Source organism: Thermobia domestica, chromosome 17 (assembly GCF_964235325.1).
Source record: "Thermobia domestica chromosome 17, izTheDome1.hap1.1, whole genome shotgun sequence".
Classification (NCBI taxonomy): Eukaryota; Metazoa; Arthropoda; class Insecta; order Zygentoma; family Lepismatidae; genus Thermobia; species Thermobia domestica.
The window spans coordinates 5291176-5304882 of NC_137470.1; the positions used below are offsets into that span (position 1 = coordinate 5291176).

The 13707-nt window shown below is 37.0% G+C and overlaps 2 protein-coding genes across 2 annotated transcripts in view; one reads left to right on the plus strand and one right to left on the minus strand.

Moving 5' to 3' along the window:
• Window positions 1-13707, plus strand: part of LOC145674395 (uncharacterized) — a 251332-nt gene that overhangs the window by 25445 nt on the left and 212180 nt on the right. The gene's annotated exons all lie outside the window — the stretch shown is intronic.
• LOC145674386 (uncharacterized) lies at window positions 5619-7087 on the minus strand. The gene has a single exon (XM_081744361.1). The coding sequence runs from the start codon at window positions 7041-7043 to the stop codon at window positions 5619-5621; it is 1425 nt and encodes a 474-aa protein (XP_081600487.1). The 5' UTR covers window positions 7044-7087.

The window sequence follows — 13707 nt, forward strand, 5'->3', positions numbered from 1 at the left end:
TTGTTTGAATTTTTTTCTGTACGTTACGCGGAGGAATAATACAAGGTTGAGTCAAAAGTTTCGTAATGTTTTGGTCACTTGCTTGCCTTACGCGTCAAAACTGACTAGCACTCAAAGTCGAAGCCATTAAGTTACACCGTTTGAAGCTACCTTTCTACCAATTATTTGATTATGTGCCGATACCAGTTCTTGTTTTAAATATGAAATGAAATGAAATATTCCATATTTACGTCCCACGATTATGCCGCTCAGGCTGAAGGAGACGGTGATGATGAGAAATAAATAGAATAGTGCAACGAATAAAGTAGGAGAAAATGGGAGAAATCCGAGAAAACCCACGCACACGGTGTTTGACCATCACAAAGTTCGCTTAGCGTGAACTGGGATTGAACCAGGAACCCAACACACCAGAGGTGAACGCTTTACCACTGAGCCACTTTTGTTTTTAATTTGATTAGTTTGAAATTTAGCGTCCCTTTCAGCACAAAGGTTATATAAAACGTGAACCTACAATTTAACGTGGGATCCAAACCACATGAGTTCTCACTGGGAATCAAACCTGGTCTCTCGCGCCAGAGATCGTATGGCCACGATGGAACTATCTATCCTTTGAGACAAAGAACTCCAGCACTGCAGGTGCCATCTCCTTCTGATAGTTCAAGCGTCACAAGTACAGCAAGTGACCAATATATCAAACAAATAGTAATCCAAGGGCGCGAGGTCTGGAATATATGCTAGGTATGACATCACTTCAATGCTCTTGAATTTCTGCAGTTTATTTCAAGTAGTCCGAGAGATACGATTTTAACTTTGTTTTGCTGCAGAAGATCCGACTTTCTGTTGACCACTACAGGGTATTTTTGGCATAAAATGTCATGCGTCTGCTCCAAGTTTCTGAAGTACAGGTTGGTATTAGGAATTTCACCATCTGGAACGAATTTCTACAGGATTATTCCCCCATAATTCCAAAGAACATTAAGTTTTGTTCAGTTTGGCTACAGATTTCGGAATCCAGCCCTTGTTTAACTATTGTTTATTCAAGTTGAAAGATCAGAAAAATGTCCACTTTTCGTTGCATGTGGTTATTCTCTTTTTTATATATATATATAAAAAAGAAACGCTTTTCCAAGGGGCCTCTTGCACAGACTTTTTGTCATTTTGCTTGAGCTAGACACAATTCTGGAGCTTCGGATAGCTTTGTCGAGGTTTTGAAGATGATAAATCACACTGGATTGTGAAATACCGAGCTCACCTGATAATAAATTCTGAATATTCACCAGCCGCCGGTTTTGCCACTATGACCTCGAACACGACTTCGGACGGTTTTGAGACCACTTGACATTCCCTTGCAATCGAGTGAAATTTTTGAGAGTAAGCTGATACCAATTGTGCGTCTTTGTAGTTTGTAGCATTTATTTCTGTCATCAATCTCAATAAGTGGTATGTGATCTATGGAGATAAAAAGAGAGTAGCGATCATTCATTAATTTTGTGAACAATTTCTCACTGAAGTACATCTAATTAAAGAGTCAAGTTGTTTGTTTGTTTGTACTGGATTTTAACGCCGCTTTCAGCACTGAGATTATGTGAAACATTGACCTACAGCTTAACGTGGGATCCTCCCACCGGTAATCGAACCTAAGTCTCTCGCTCGCAAAGCGCATACTCTAATCGTATAGTCATGAAGGAACTCCAAAGGAACAAGTAAGAATGCTAGTACGAGATATTTTACTAACTACCCTTGCCTCGATTACTCCTATTATTATGTCAAAGCATCATCATTTTATAACTTTTACTATTCAATTTTTCTTATGATTTGTTCAGAACACAAACAAACAGAACTCGACTGGAGCTGTCAAAAAAACAAGAAATGTTAAAATTACTGTCCTATGCACATAATTATCCATTCCTGCTAATTGTGTCTAATGTAAATAAACTTGTTTTAAAGCTGTAATTTAATTTTTGGCAATAAATAAACAAGGATTAACATTAAATAAACTCATATCTGTATTAATTATTATGTATATATTATATTATTTATAACTTACGTTACAAACCACTGACAGCAATCATCGTCTGAGTTTCACACAAAAAATTAGTTTATTTAATTATAGACTTCTCTATGAAAGTTATATAGAATCTATAAGGATAAACATATTTAGGATTATGCAAAATTGAGCTGAGTGATCAAAGTTGTTACAAATATCAGAGTAAAAAATTGTGCTTAATGTAACTCAAATAGTCTTCAAGAAATCAATATAGGGTAATTTTTGACAACTAATTTTTGACAACAAATTGATTGTAATCATATCCATCTATATTAGGGCTACTTCCAACATATGACGCTTGGTATATGTAGCTTAAGTTTTCTTGACCTAGCTTGATGGAGTAAGAACGGCAGTGAATACCTAGATCTGAAGCAGTTCTGGGGCTAACATTCCTCAATGACATAACCGGTCGCAACCAACTCGCTCAATAATAACAATGCCCCATTATTCCTTGTAAATGTGGTCATTCTAGTTCAAATAGTGTTGGGAAGTTAGTGCCAATATCTGAAACACTCTTTCGATCACTGCTCCTCAAGGAAATGGTGAAGAGAAATAGAAACTTCCGAAGAGAAACTTCCGTGAAAAGAGAAACTTCCGAAGAGAAGGAAGGAAAATACCTTGAACCTGAACCTGAACCTAATTCCAACTGTATCATAACCACAATTAAGCGGTAAAATTAGGTCACTCTACTCCTCTCTCGAAAAGAAAGAAGAAGAAAGTGCTTACAATCACATGTTCTGGAACCTGAGGAATCAGACCACTACCACCCGCACGAGTATTGTTTTGAGGGGTAAGTTCTCCACCAATGTTTTAGTATCGGTTTGTATTTTTTTAGAAATCATATTTCCTGTCTAGGTATTATAAAATGGCTACTATTTACGAAATACTGAAAATATTGTATCTGAGAAAGTAAGCAGAAACGATTGTGCAATAAAACTTTACTGGAACTGAACCCCCCCCCTCAATATTTTCTCCTCATCGGCGCTTATGGACAATATACAAATGGATGTATTCAGTCTCTCAACTTAGCAAAACCAACATTGGAATATTCTTTTATAACACATTACTTTAAAACAATAAAATTTCATGAAGGATTCGGATTCGTCTTCAAATAACTAAGAAATTCTTTACATTAGAATACACTAGCTGCACCTGTGCTCTCTACTCAGCACATCTTTTGCATATGAGTATGAATCTCCTTGTCATTCCTCACAACATCTATACATGTTCCTTTACAGACACAAGTGAAAAGCATGTTGATAAAAATCGGCAAAGGGTACCATAAAGGGGAGATTTTTCGATTATTTTTTTTCAATATCTCGCACCGTTTGCAAGATTTCAGCCTACTTCCGGTTAGAGTTTCTAATTCATCTATGATCAATATTTTCTTTCTTCTTGCATGCAGTATGTAATAAGCATATACATTACATACACAATTAATTATTATGTCAGTGATATATGGTGTTCATTAGGCAAAACACTCCAAACAATAAAGGTTCATCTTACATGTTAGCCTAGAGAAATGGTTATCCTTCGTTTTTCATTATCATTTGGCCATGAAACAAACGCCTGAGATATATATAACCCCTGTATACAACTATGTTGTGTTGGAATGTATAATTTCAACACTTGTAGTGTACCCCTAAAAACGTAATAAAGAAATAACGGTCACGTTTTTTAAAATACTCAATTAGAACTGGAAAATCTACATAAAATTTGAAATCGACCAGTGAAAACTGCACGTTTCTAGCATTTGTGGTTTTCGAGATTTCATTATTGAAAGAGTAGGAGGCAAATATATAAACTTTTCCCCGGAGCCAAATATAAACCTAACATTTTAATATATAGATTGGTGACTGTTTTTAGGATTCTTATACAGGGTAATTAAAAAGTCGCGAAGCTCATGCATTTCTGCGAGCTATTGTTCATTGCTGCACTCAGTGTTTCTTCTAGACATGTTTCTTGGGGGCACTGCCCCCTGGAGCTCCGAGACTGAACCCCGAAGGAGATCAAAATAATACACCTTTAATATAACAATAAATCATACCGAAACCGTGTAAAAATAATATGTGCCCCTGTGAATATCAAGTGTATCCCCCTGAATATTTTTTTTCTGAAAGAAACACTGGCTGCACTGATATCGGACGATTTGTTCTCTGTGCGAACCTTCGGCGTACGTACCACTTTGGGGCATTTAATACACTCCCAGTTTCCTTGAGTTTATTGCACAGACAAATGGTTTATTTATTCCGATATACTTTCCCGGGATGTACACTCATGTCCAAAATGATTGTCGGATGTCTAGAAATATGTTGTTGTAGTAATATAATTTGATAACGAATTCACCCGGTATTTCTTACAATATTAGTATGTGTATAATCGGCAAAGACATGTATGGGGCAAATTTCATGTTAAAAGAGCAGTAAATAAGAACAATAAAACAAAAAGAAAACTTTCTTATGCATTTAGCAACATTTTGTTTTACTCATTTTGTTTTACTCATTCTAATTCTGTGTAACAAAATTCATCAAGGGACGAATTCTGAATCGGCCAGTGAGCTTAGAATAATAAAATACTCAAATGCCCACTACACAATCTTATTTAATACTCTCGGGTATAATTTTTAGTAATACAAATAAAGGTGAAATGTGGATGTTGGAGGAACTCCGGTCCAATATCTTATCTCACACACGTTGTTTATATTTCATTATAAAATACTAATTTCCATACATGTAATGCAATTCGAATGACTTCCTACCACTAATTTTTCTCAATCTAATGAAATGACGTGGGTTATACTAGACAAAAATAAAATTTTTAGGAATTTAAACGAACCTTCTTTATAATAAAGAATCGTATCAATTGAATACAAAATAAATATATACAATTTCTCAATAATATAGATATATTATTAGGGTATAAGTAATGTTATTGCAAAACAACTATTTCAGTTATACTTCTGAAAGTAATTTCAATAATTATAATGCGAACTAACCACATCCAATGATATCTATCTTATGCTATATAACCTCATTATTTGAAACAACTAGTAGTCAGAATTGCACTTATTGAGAAGATTAAATACAATATTAGAAAGTAAATCTTTAACTTACCTAATAGATTGTATAGGCTAAGTTACGAACAGCAATTCTTCGTTACATAGAACTCCACATTTATGCCTAGGTACTTCTTTAAATAGCATAATAGTTTGCCGAAGTGGGAGAGTAATTCCACACTTAACTCGTAGATTGTGGAAATAGTAATATTAACGAAACACTCTCAGATAATCGGTATAATTACTGATTTCACTTGATCACCCACACGAACAGTCCACTCACCGAAAAATTCAATCCAATCAATAGATAGTCAAAAATGGAAATATGGATGAACTAACCAAGTAATTTAAGAAAGTACTTCCACGGACAATCCTTTATAGTGTAATTTAACACAATTTAGATTTCGGATTGCACTATATCTTTATATGGATAATCATTGCCATAATACGATTTTACTTCCATAACTTTTAATAAACTCGTGGTTCACTTCAATGTAACTATAATCTTATCCGAGCTCATAGGCGGAGTGTTAGCCGTTCCCTTTGCAACTCAGTTATCCTCTGCATCACATACGCCTCCTGTTTCGCCTTTTCAACAATCTGCTCCTGACTTCCCAGAGTATTTTCATACAGAGATGATATGGAATGTTGTTTGGGATGCTGCCGTGACCCCTGCGTTGCCACTGGTAACTTGGGATGCTTGGGTGCTCCCTGGTATACTCTCTTCTCACCCTGACTAGACGGAGACGTTGATAATTTGCCTGCACTAACTGGGGAAACACTACTCGCAGACGATGCAGGTTCAGGAATCAAAGGCGTACCACCCTGCTGATTAAGCTGAGCTACAGCCGCTGGGAGAGTGGTGGATACAGCCACAGGAGTTCCACCAGAACTTGGTACTTTGATCTCAGGAGGCGTCAAATCATCGTCATCTGAATCTAAACAATTGCTCTTCAGAAAATGTACAAGTTGTGGCGTAGGTCGTTTCCGCCACGTCGGATAGTCCATCATGTTTCCACCACTTTGAAGAAAAAACAACTCAGCAACATGTTCGATGTAGTTCTCTTTATTCTGATGTAGATGAACTAATTTATAATCACAGATCTGTTTACGCAAGTTTCCTATTTCCTCATTTGGAGGTGCCTTCTCTTCTAACTTGATCTTCTTTCGAGGCTGGGGGCTCGTAACAGGACTTGGTAATGTTCGAACAGGGCTTGTAATCGCAGGAGCCAGGAAGGCGCCTGTGGGAGTTGACGTTCGAATGACATTTGAAGCAACCACTACAGGAGTTTGTGACACTTGACTTAAATTACTTGCACTTGTCCGTCTTGACGTTAACGAATTCGTAAGCGTAGGTAAGTTTGTTATTTGCCCTATATGATGAACTGTGCCTATATTCTGTTTCGATGTACTGGGTTGTGAAACATTGATAGCTATTGTTTGTTGCCCTATATTAGCTGGAATTGTTTGTTGTCCTATCGCTAGAGAGACAGTATGTCTTCCTCGCACGTCAGTGTCTCCAGCACTAGATGCATTATTGTTCACTACACTAACAACACCTCCACTAGTGGCTATTTGCCTCACTATCGTGTCCTGCAGAGTAGTCGCACGGCCCGACGTATCGGTAGATGAAACTGCAACAGCCCTCGCGACAGGAGTTGTTCCAACGACATTAACACGTGGTTGTGCTATATTCAGAATTCGAGTCACACCGGCTTGTTGTAAAGCAGTGCCTGCAAGTGACGGGATCACCTGTGGTAACCCTGGTACGTTGACCTGTGATGTAATGACAAACTGCTGGCCTGCTGATGTCAAGACGTTTACATTTTGAGCCCCAGACGTTAACACTTGTTGCAGGCGAACCTGGCCGGCAGCCACCGGTGTTACATTCACCGTCTGGGGCTGAGATTGTTGCGGCGTAATGGGCTGCTGATCACCCATTTCTTAAAAGTCACGCATTAGTAAGTGATATTCATGCAATAAAATTTGTACCTCTTCCCTTCACGGTTACACGCGAAGTCTATTTATAATTATTTTTCTATGAAATTTATCACAAATATACATTTCCCGATTATACGCATAGTATCAGTATTAAAAGTACCCTGCAAAATCATATCAAATTATATTCTTACAACAAGAAAGTTAAGGATATGCGACAATCATTTTCGATATGACTGTACCTCTGCGAAGCGTGATGCGGTGGTCTCATAACTGAAACTCCTTATCTACTCTCCCGGAATAAGAATTATTTTCTCCAGTATGTACATCATGATACAGAGTTACCAAATCTAAACTTTAAAAAGTAACGAGATTGTGCTCTAAAAGTAGCGGATTTGAATTATTTGTAGCCCAAACATAGAAATAAATTATTTTGCAACTACACAATTTTACTAATTATATAATGGAAACACCTGAAATTAAAATTACGTCAGGTGTCTGAGTTGCCAGCGGTCAACGACGAACGCAGCTCCGCGCTGTTGGCGGCGGTGTTTTAGGGCAAACTCCATACTATGTGACGAGCAGTAGAACCACAGTCTGAATTGAGATAAGAAGACTCTGATAGTGTAAAGTAGGTGAAATTTCTGGTTTCCAGATGAATAATTAAGTCAGTTTTGTGGGTTCTGAGATACGCTTTACAACGCTTAAGAGTTTACAGTACGCTTTTTCACTGCTATTTCTCGAATCCTCAATTCATTTGCTAAATTCTTTATATGCGAGACATACATTTTGGAAATTTTGTTTTTATATACTTCACTTTCCTTTTATGTTACTATGGATAATGCTGTAACGCAATAATATTTATAGTGTTTACGTTTGCACAACACTGTTCAAATACTTGGAGTAAGCAGTAACTAAGACAGCAACACACTCAGCGATGCTGGAACAACGCAAACTTAACAAAAGTCTAGTGATGTCAGATCTGATGATTATAAAGTATTAAAACAAGAATTTTAGGAATGATCATGATCCAAAAAATGGATCAAAAGATTGCGATCTTGGCCAATAATTAGATGTCAGGAGCCACAGAATTTTTGAACGGCCTCTAGATAAATCGAGTTTCCGTATATTTTACGGAATAAGCACATCAAACTGAGTTAAGTGGTAGTTTTGGTTTGAATACACTATATATAGTTCTCCAGATATAAGGCGTACAAGAAAACGTTTGGTTGAATGAAATATATTGGATTTTTTGGATCAGGAGACACAAAATTTAAGTGGCTCCTAAATTGAGATTTCATATTTTTTTTTACGGAATAAGGAGATCATACTGAGTTAAGTGGCAGTTTTGGCTTGGCTGCACTTAATGTAGTTCTCGAGATATAAGGCGTACAGGAAAATATTTGACTGAATGAAATATATTGGATTATTTGGATGAGGGACCACAACAATTTTGAATGGATCCTAAATCGAGATTTCATATTTTTTGCGGAATAAGCACATTATACTGAGTTAAGTGGTAGGTTTGGTTTGGCTACAGTATATCTAGTCTCCAGATATAAGGCCTACACGAAAATTTATAATTGAATGAAAAACATTGGATTGTTTTTTTTTTTGTTTTTTTTTTAGATCAGGGCCCACTTAAGTATTGAATTGCCCCTAAACGTAATAAACACATCATACTGAGTTAAGTGGTAGTTTTGGTTTGGCTACACTATATGTAGTTCTCCAGATATAAGACGTACAAGAAAATTTCTGCTTGAAATATATTGGATATTTTGTTCCAACAAGAGTTGAAGTAGTATTGAACATAATAGTTTTAGTAAAAATATTGTTTATTCCGAATAGAAATATTCAACTAACAAACCTTTATTGTACTCAGCAAAACTGGCAGCATTTTGTAATTTATGAAAATACAAAGAACGGTATTTTTAAGTGTTATAGCGTGCACAGAATTAAAAGTAGCCCAAAAAGTAGCGTGTTCCACAATTTGAAATGTTTGTAGTGAAGGTACTTAAATAATCGCTCAATCCGCTACTTGTAGCGCAATCTGGCAATGCTGTCATGCTGTTGTAGTATTGTAGTACAAAGTTTCTTGCCTCTACCAATTGCAACAAAAAATAAAATAAATATAGATTAAACATTTACGCCATTGGTTCCGCAGCTTTTTCTTTTATCACTCTCCATTTGTAGTAGTAATACGAGAAGCTAGTTCTACAACACAATAATTGTCCATTTACTCTGTTCAGATCATCTGGAAGGTAACCATTTGCTTTGAGAGATCTCTTAAGTCAATCTAAAGTTGAAAGTCCTGTTTCATTGCTAAGAGTTGCCAATGACATTGAAGGTCGTTATTTAGTTCCATGGAAACAGACAGACAGGTGGAAAATTTACAAGTTATTCTTGGCAGAGGAGAACTGAGTTCTTACGTCATATTATATCAACGTTAAATGGGGAAAAAATTCCTTTATTTAAAACTATTCATCCGGTAGGCCTTGTCTTATGTTAAATGATGAGTGTAAATACAGACTCTGAGGTATCTTCAGCTGGCAGCCATTGGAGAGAGAATTTTCGTTTCCTTTGGAGAAGAACAACATTACGAAAAAGAAGTATAAGATACTTTCAAATCATTGCAATGTAAACTATTATTCAAGTGATCTAAATTTAACAATGGAAATGCAGTAATTATAGACTTCCAAACAATGCTATGTATAAGCATCCGAAGTCTTATAGAAAGGTTAAGTCCGTCTGTCTGTCTATCGAAGGTACCAAACACAAAACCATATGAGATAGCTAAAAGCTGAACCTTGGAATGGATTAGCATCCTAAGTATAGGTTCCATGTCCTCCTTTAACCCTCAATTCAAACCGGAACTGGTAAATACCAGTTTTAACGTTTGCACAAAAGCAGTACCAGATAGTGAAGAACCGATTTCTGCAATCGATTGAGCATTCTAAGAATAGATTCTGCCTTCATCCTTACGATGTGTGATCAAAAAACACGGTGAATAATTTTATTAGAATCAAAGTAATAAGCTTACATTGAACTTGATTTATTGTCCTTCAAAGTACTGTCCTTCGTCCAGTAATACACTTTTCCCAACGTTGAATCCATGACTGGAAGTATTTCTGAAAGGCTTCTTTTGGAAGGGCATTCAGCTGCTCTGTCGTAGCCCCCTCAATGTCAGGAATCGTGCCTAAACATTCGCCTTTAGTCATGGTTTTAATTTTTGGAAAGTGTCAGAAATTCCGTGGTGCCAAATCTGGTAAGTAAAGCGGATTTGAACAGATAAGAACACTTCTTCCGTCCAAAAACTCGTGCAACAAAAACCAAGGTGTGGCACGGCGCGTTTTCGTGGTGAAGAAGGAAGCCATTTGCCCATTTAATCGACGGTTAAAATGCTTTTTATAGTTCCATACGAAATGTTTAGTTCCTCGGAAAGCTCTCGAATTGTCATTTGCCTGTTTAAACAAACCATTTTTGCCACATTTTGCACGTTTTAATCTGTTTTTGACGTCGAAGGACGTCTCGATCGTTGCTCGTTTTCAACCGAATCCTTGCCGCCTTTGTATCATTAATACCACGTGTAAATAGTCTTCAGTGCCATCGCTTCATCGCCATACACTGGTTTTGACATTTCGTGAACTTCTTTGGCACTTTTTTTCAGCTTAGAACAAAACTTAATGTTGGAGCGTGACAGACACTCTTAACACCTCCTCACTCTTCTGTCTCTGGAAGCCAAATAACATGTCACAACTCGTTCAAACTCGACACTGACTCTACAAAAGGTTTAAACTATGGAGCTTATTAGTTGAAATGGATACAACATCGATAAATTGCACTGTGCAACTACACTCACCGTGCTTTTTGATCACATCTTTCTAAAAAAAAAAAAAAAAAAAAAAACAAGTGATCATAATCCATTCCAACTTCCGGTTTCAACATTGATTTCCATAGTGCAAGAATGATCAGATATGGCGAGAAGTAATCTTTTTGTTACGGATTTTGCGTAGCAATAACAAGATTTATCTGAACCTTTGACTTTCTATTCAAAACGAGGCCGCGGTGGCTCAGTGGTAGAGCGTTCACCTCTGGTGCTTGGGCTCCCGAGTTCGATCCCAGCCCCCGCCAAGTGAACTTTGTGGTGGACAAACACCGTGTGCGTGGGTTTTCTCGGGGTTCTCCCACTTTCTTCATTCCACCATTTCATTCATTACTCATCATGACCGTCTCCTTTAGCCTAACCACCATAATCGCTGGACGTAAAACTCAAAGATTTCATTTTCATTTTCTCTATTCTAAACGGAAGTGGTGAAAATCGACTTTTCCGGTTTCGACACTAGTTGGTATAGTTCAAAAAGCAGTAAAAGATATAGTTTGTTTTCTTTTATACATTCAGTATGGCATAAATAAATTCCATCTCTGACTTTATTTAGCTATTGCCACTTCCGATTTCAATATTGATTCCTATACAGCAATAAAATAATTGTAAAACATAGCGAAGAATTCCTAGAGAGATAAAAAGATCGTCCGGATTACAGGTTTCATCTTTGACCGTAGCCCGCTATTGTGACCGAAAGTTATAGGTGTATTATACTCAGTTTCTATATTGATTTGATTTGATTTTCAGTTTAGTGTCCCTTTCAACAGAAAGGCTATGAGATGTGGACCTACAGGTTAGTGTGGGATCCGAACATTTAAACTCCCACCGGGAATCGAGTCCTCCACGCGAAAGAGGTGTATGCTAAACGCTTAGCGATAAAGGAGTTCTGTTTCAATATTGAGTTGGAAGTCTACCGTAGTTCCACATCAGAAACTAAACTCATTTGTTTAAATTAACTGAACCTAATTTTCATCGTTGTACCGTGATATTGTAGTCGGTAACGCTTCTGAATACTAATTAGACAACCGGAGTTCGATCTCCAGTATAGGCAAGGTTTATTAACTCGTCTTATCGTGGAAGAAATGTTGTTCAGGGGTTCACCAGATCTTGTCAGTTAGAAACTTGAGGAAATGTGTTGATAAAAGCGGAAAGAGTGATACTGACACATAAAACCTTCTACATATGGAGGTCGTGGGAAGTTGCACTTAAACTATAATAATCGTGATGGGACGTGAAGCTTGACCGAGATCTACCAATTTCACCACCCAATAGAAATCCAGGACGAGTTCCATTCGTCAACCCTCATCCACGAAATTTTGATAGTGTCGTCTCTCGAACTTTACGGACAACATCTCCTGAGATTACAGTGTTGTCGGATTGCCGCTAAGTTTTTTTTTTGTTTGTTTGTTTATTTTTGTTGTCGGTATTTCATATTTTTGCTATTATTATTGTTAGCGTTATTTCAAATAATTGTCAGTGTTCGTGTTATACTTCTTTAAGTGTTGTTTTCTTGTCACTTGTTCGCCATGTGTTCTACGTTTGGCAACATTGTTGATGCATTTCTGTTTTTTTGGCGCTTTCTCAAGTGTGCGTTCGAAAGGCAGGTCCACGAATCGTAGCGAATTCTTCCGATGAACCGCATGTGAGGGAAAGTAATTCTATGATTGGTATAGATCCTAGGCTTCAGGAGTCGTTGTGGTCTCATAATAGCCTTAAATATATGTGGTGTCATAGATCAGTTCCAAATGAAGGATTTGTCATTAGCAGTGTTGCATGGCTGGATAATGTTTTTCTTTTATTATTAATTTTAATCCATTACGAGTAGTATTTGCGTCACTGTTAGGATAAATCAAACAACAATTCACTACTTAAGAGTGTGTAATTTTCTTTTTAAAAAAACGAACTCTGCTTACGACGATCAATATTTCCATGTAAGGGAAACGGGATATAGATATCCAACGTTAAAGTCACAGCTACCAACGAAGGTGTTAACGAATTGACTCAATTGAAATAATCAATCTAGCTGTGTATTGAGAAAAAATAAAATATTTCATTTCGTTCAAGAGTTAACGTGTGGAATGGCTCACGTTCGGGTGAAGTATTAATATTACAATCTTATAAATCCCACTTAGTGTGATCAAAATGTGCAGAAGAGCAGAAGTCGAAAAACAGCATCAACAAAAGAGCAGAAAAAGCCTGAGTCAAAAAAAACTCTGCCTGAAACGGTTCCATATCAAAAGGGCCAGGGTAAACATGGTCTCCTGTCAGAGAGCTCTATGTTGAAACGACCCTGTGCATCAAAACGTCCCTGCATGAGAAGGAGCCAGGAGAGAAGGAGCCCCAAAACGACTTGTCAAAATTGTCCTGGTCAAAAAGGTCTTGACTCAGAAGGGACCCGGTGAAAAAGGCCCCGTGTTTGGGTTAAAACATCCCACATCAGAAAAATCTGAAATCGATAGCCTAAGATTAAAGTATCACAAGTACATATACGTAAAAAAGAAAAGAAAAAGAAAAGAAAAGAAAGAAAGAAAAGAATAGAAACAAAAAAAATATTTTGTGGAGAGTACTGTTGAATGAAAATGCAACGTTGCCATTTACCTGGACCCACAACGTAAGTGAGTGAAGTTACTTTTTGAAATGGGTGCTGGCCATCGATATGTTAGCATAAAAGACAGTAACTTCATTTACTTATGTTGTAGGTCCAGGTAAATGGCAACGTTACATTTTCGTTTAACATTGGGCGCATAAAGAGTGTACAGTCCAAACGGCTCGTCCGATTAAAAA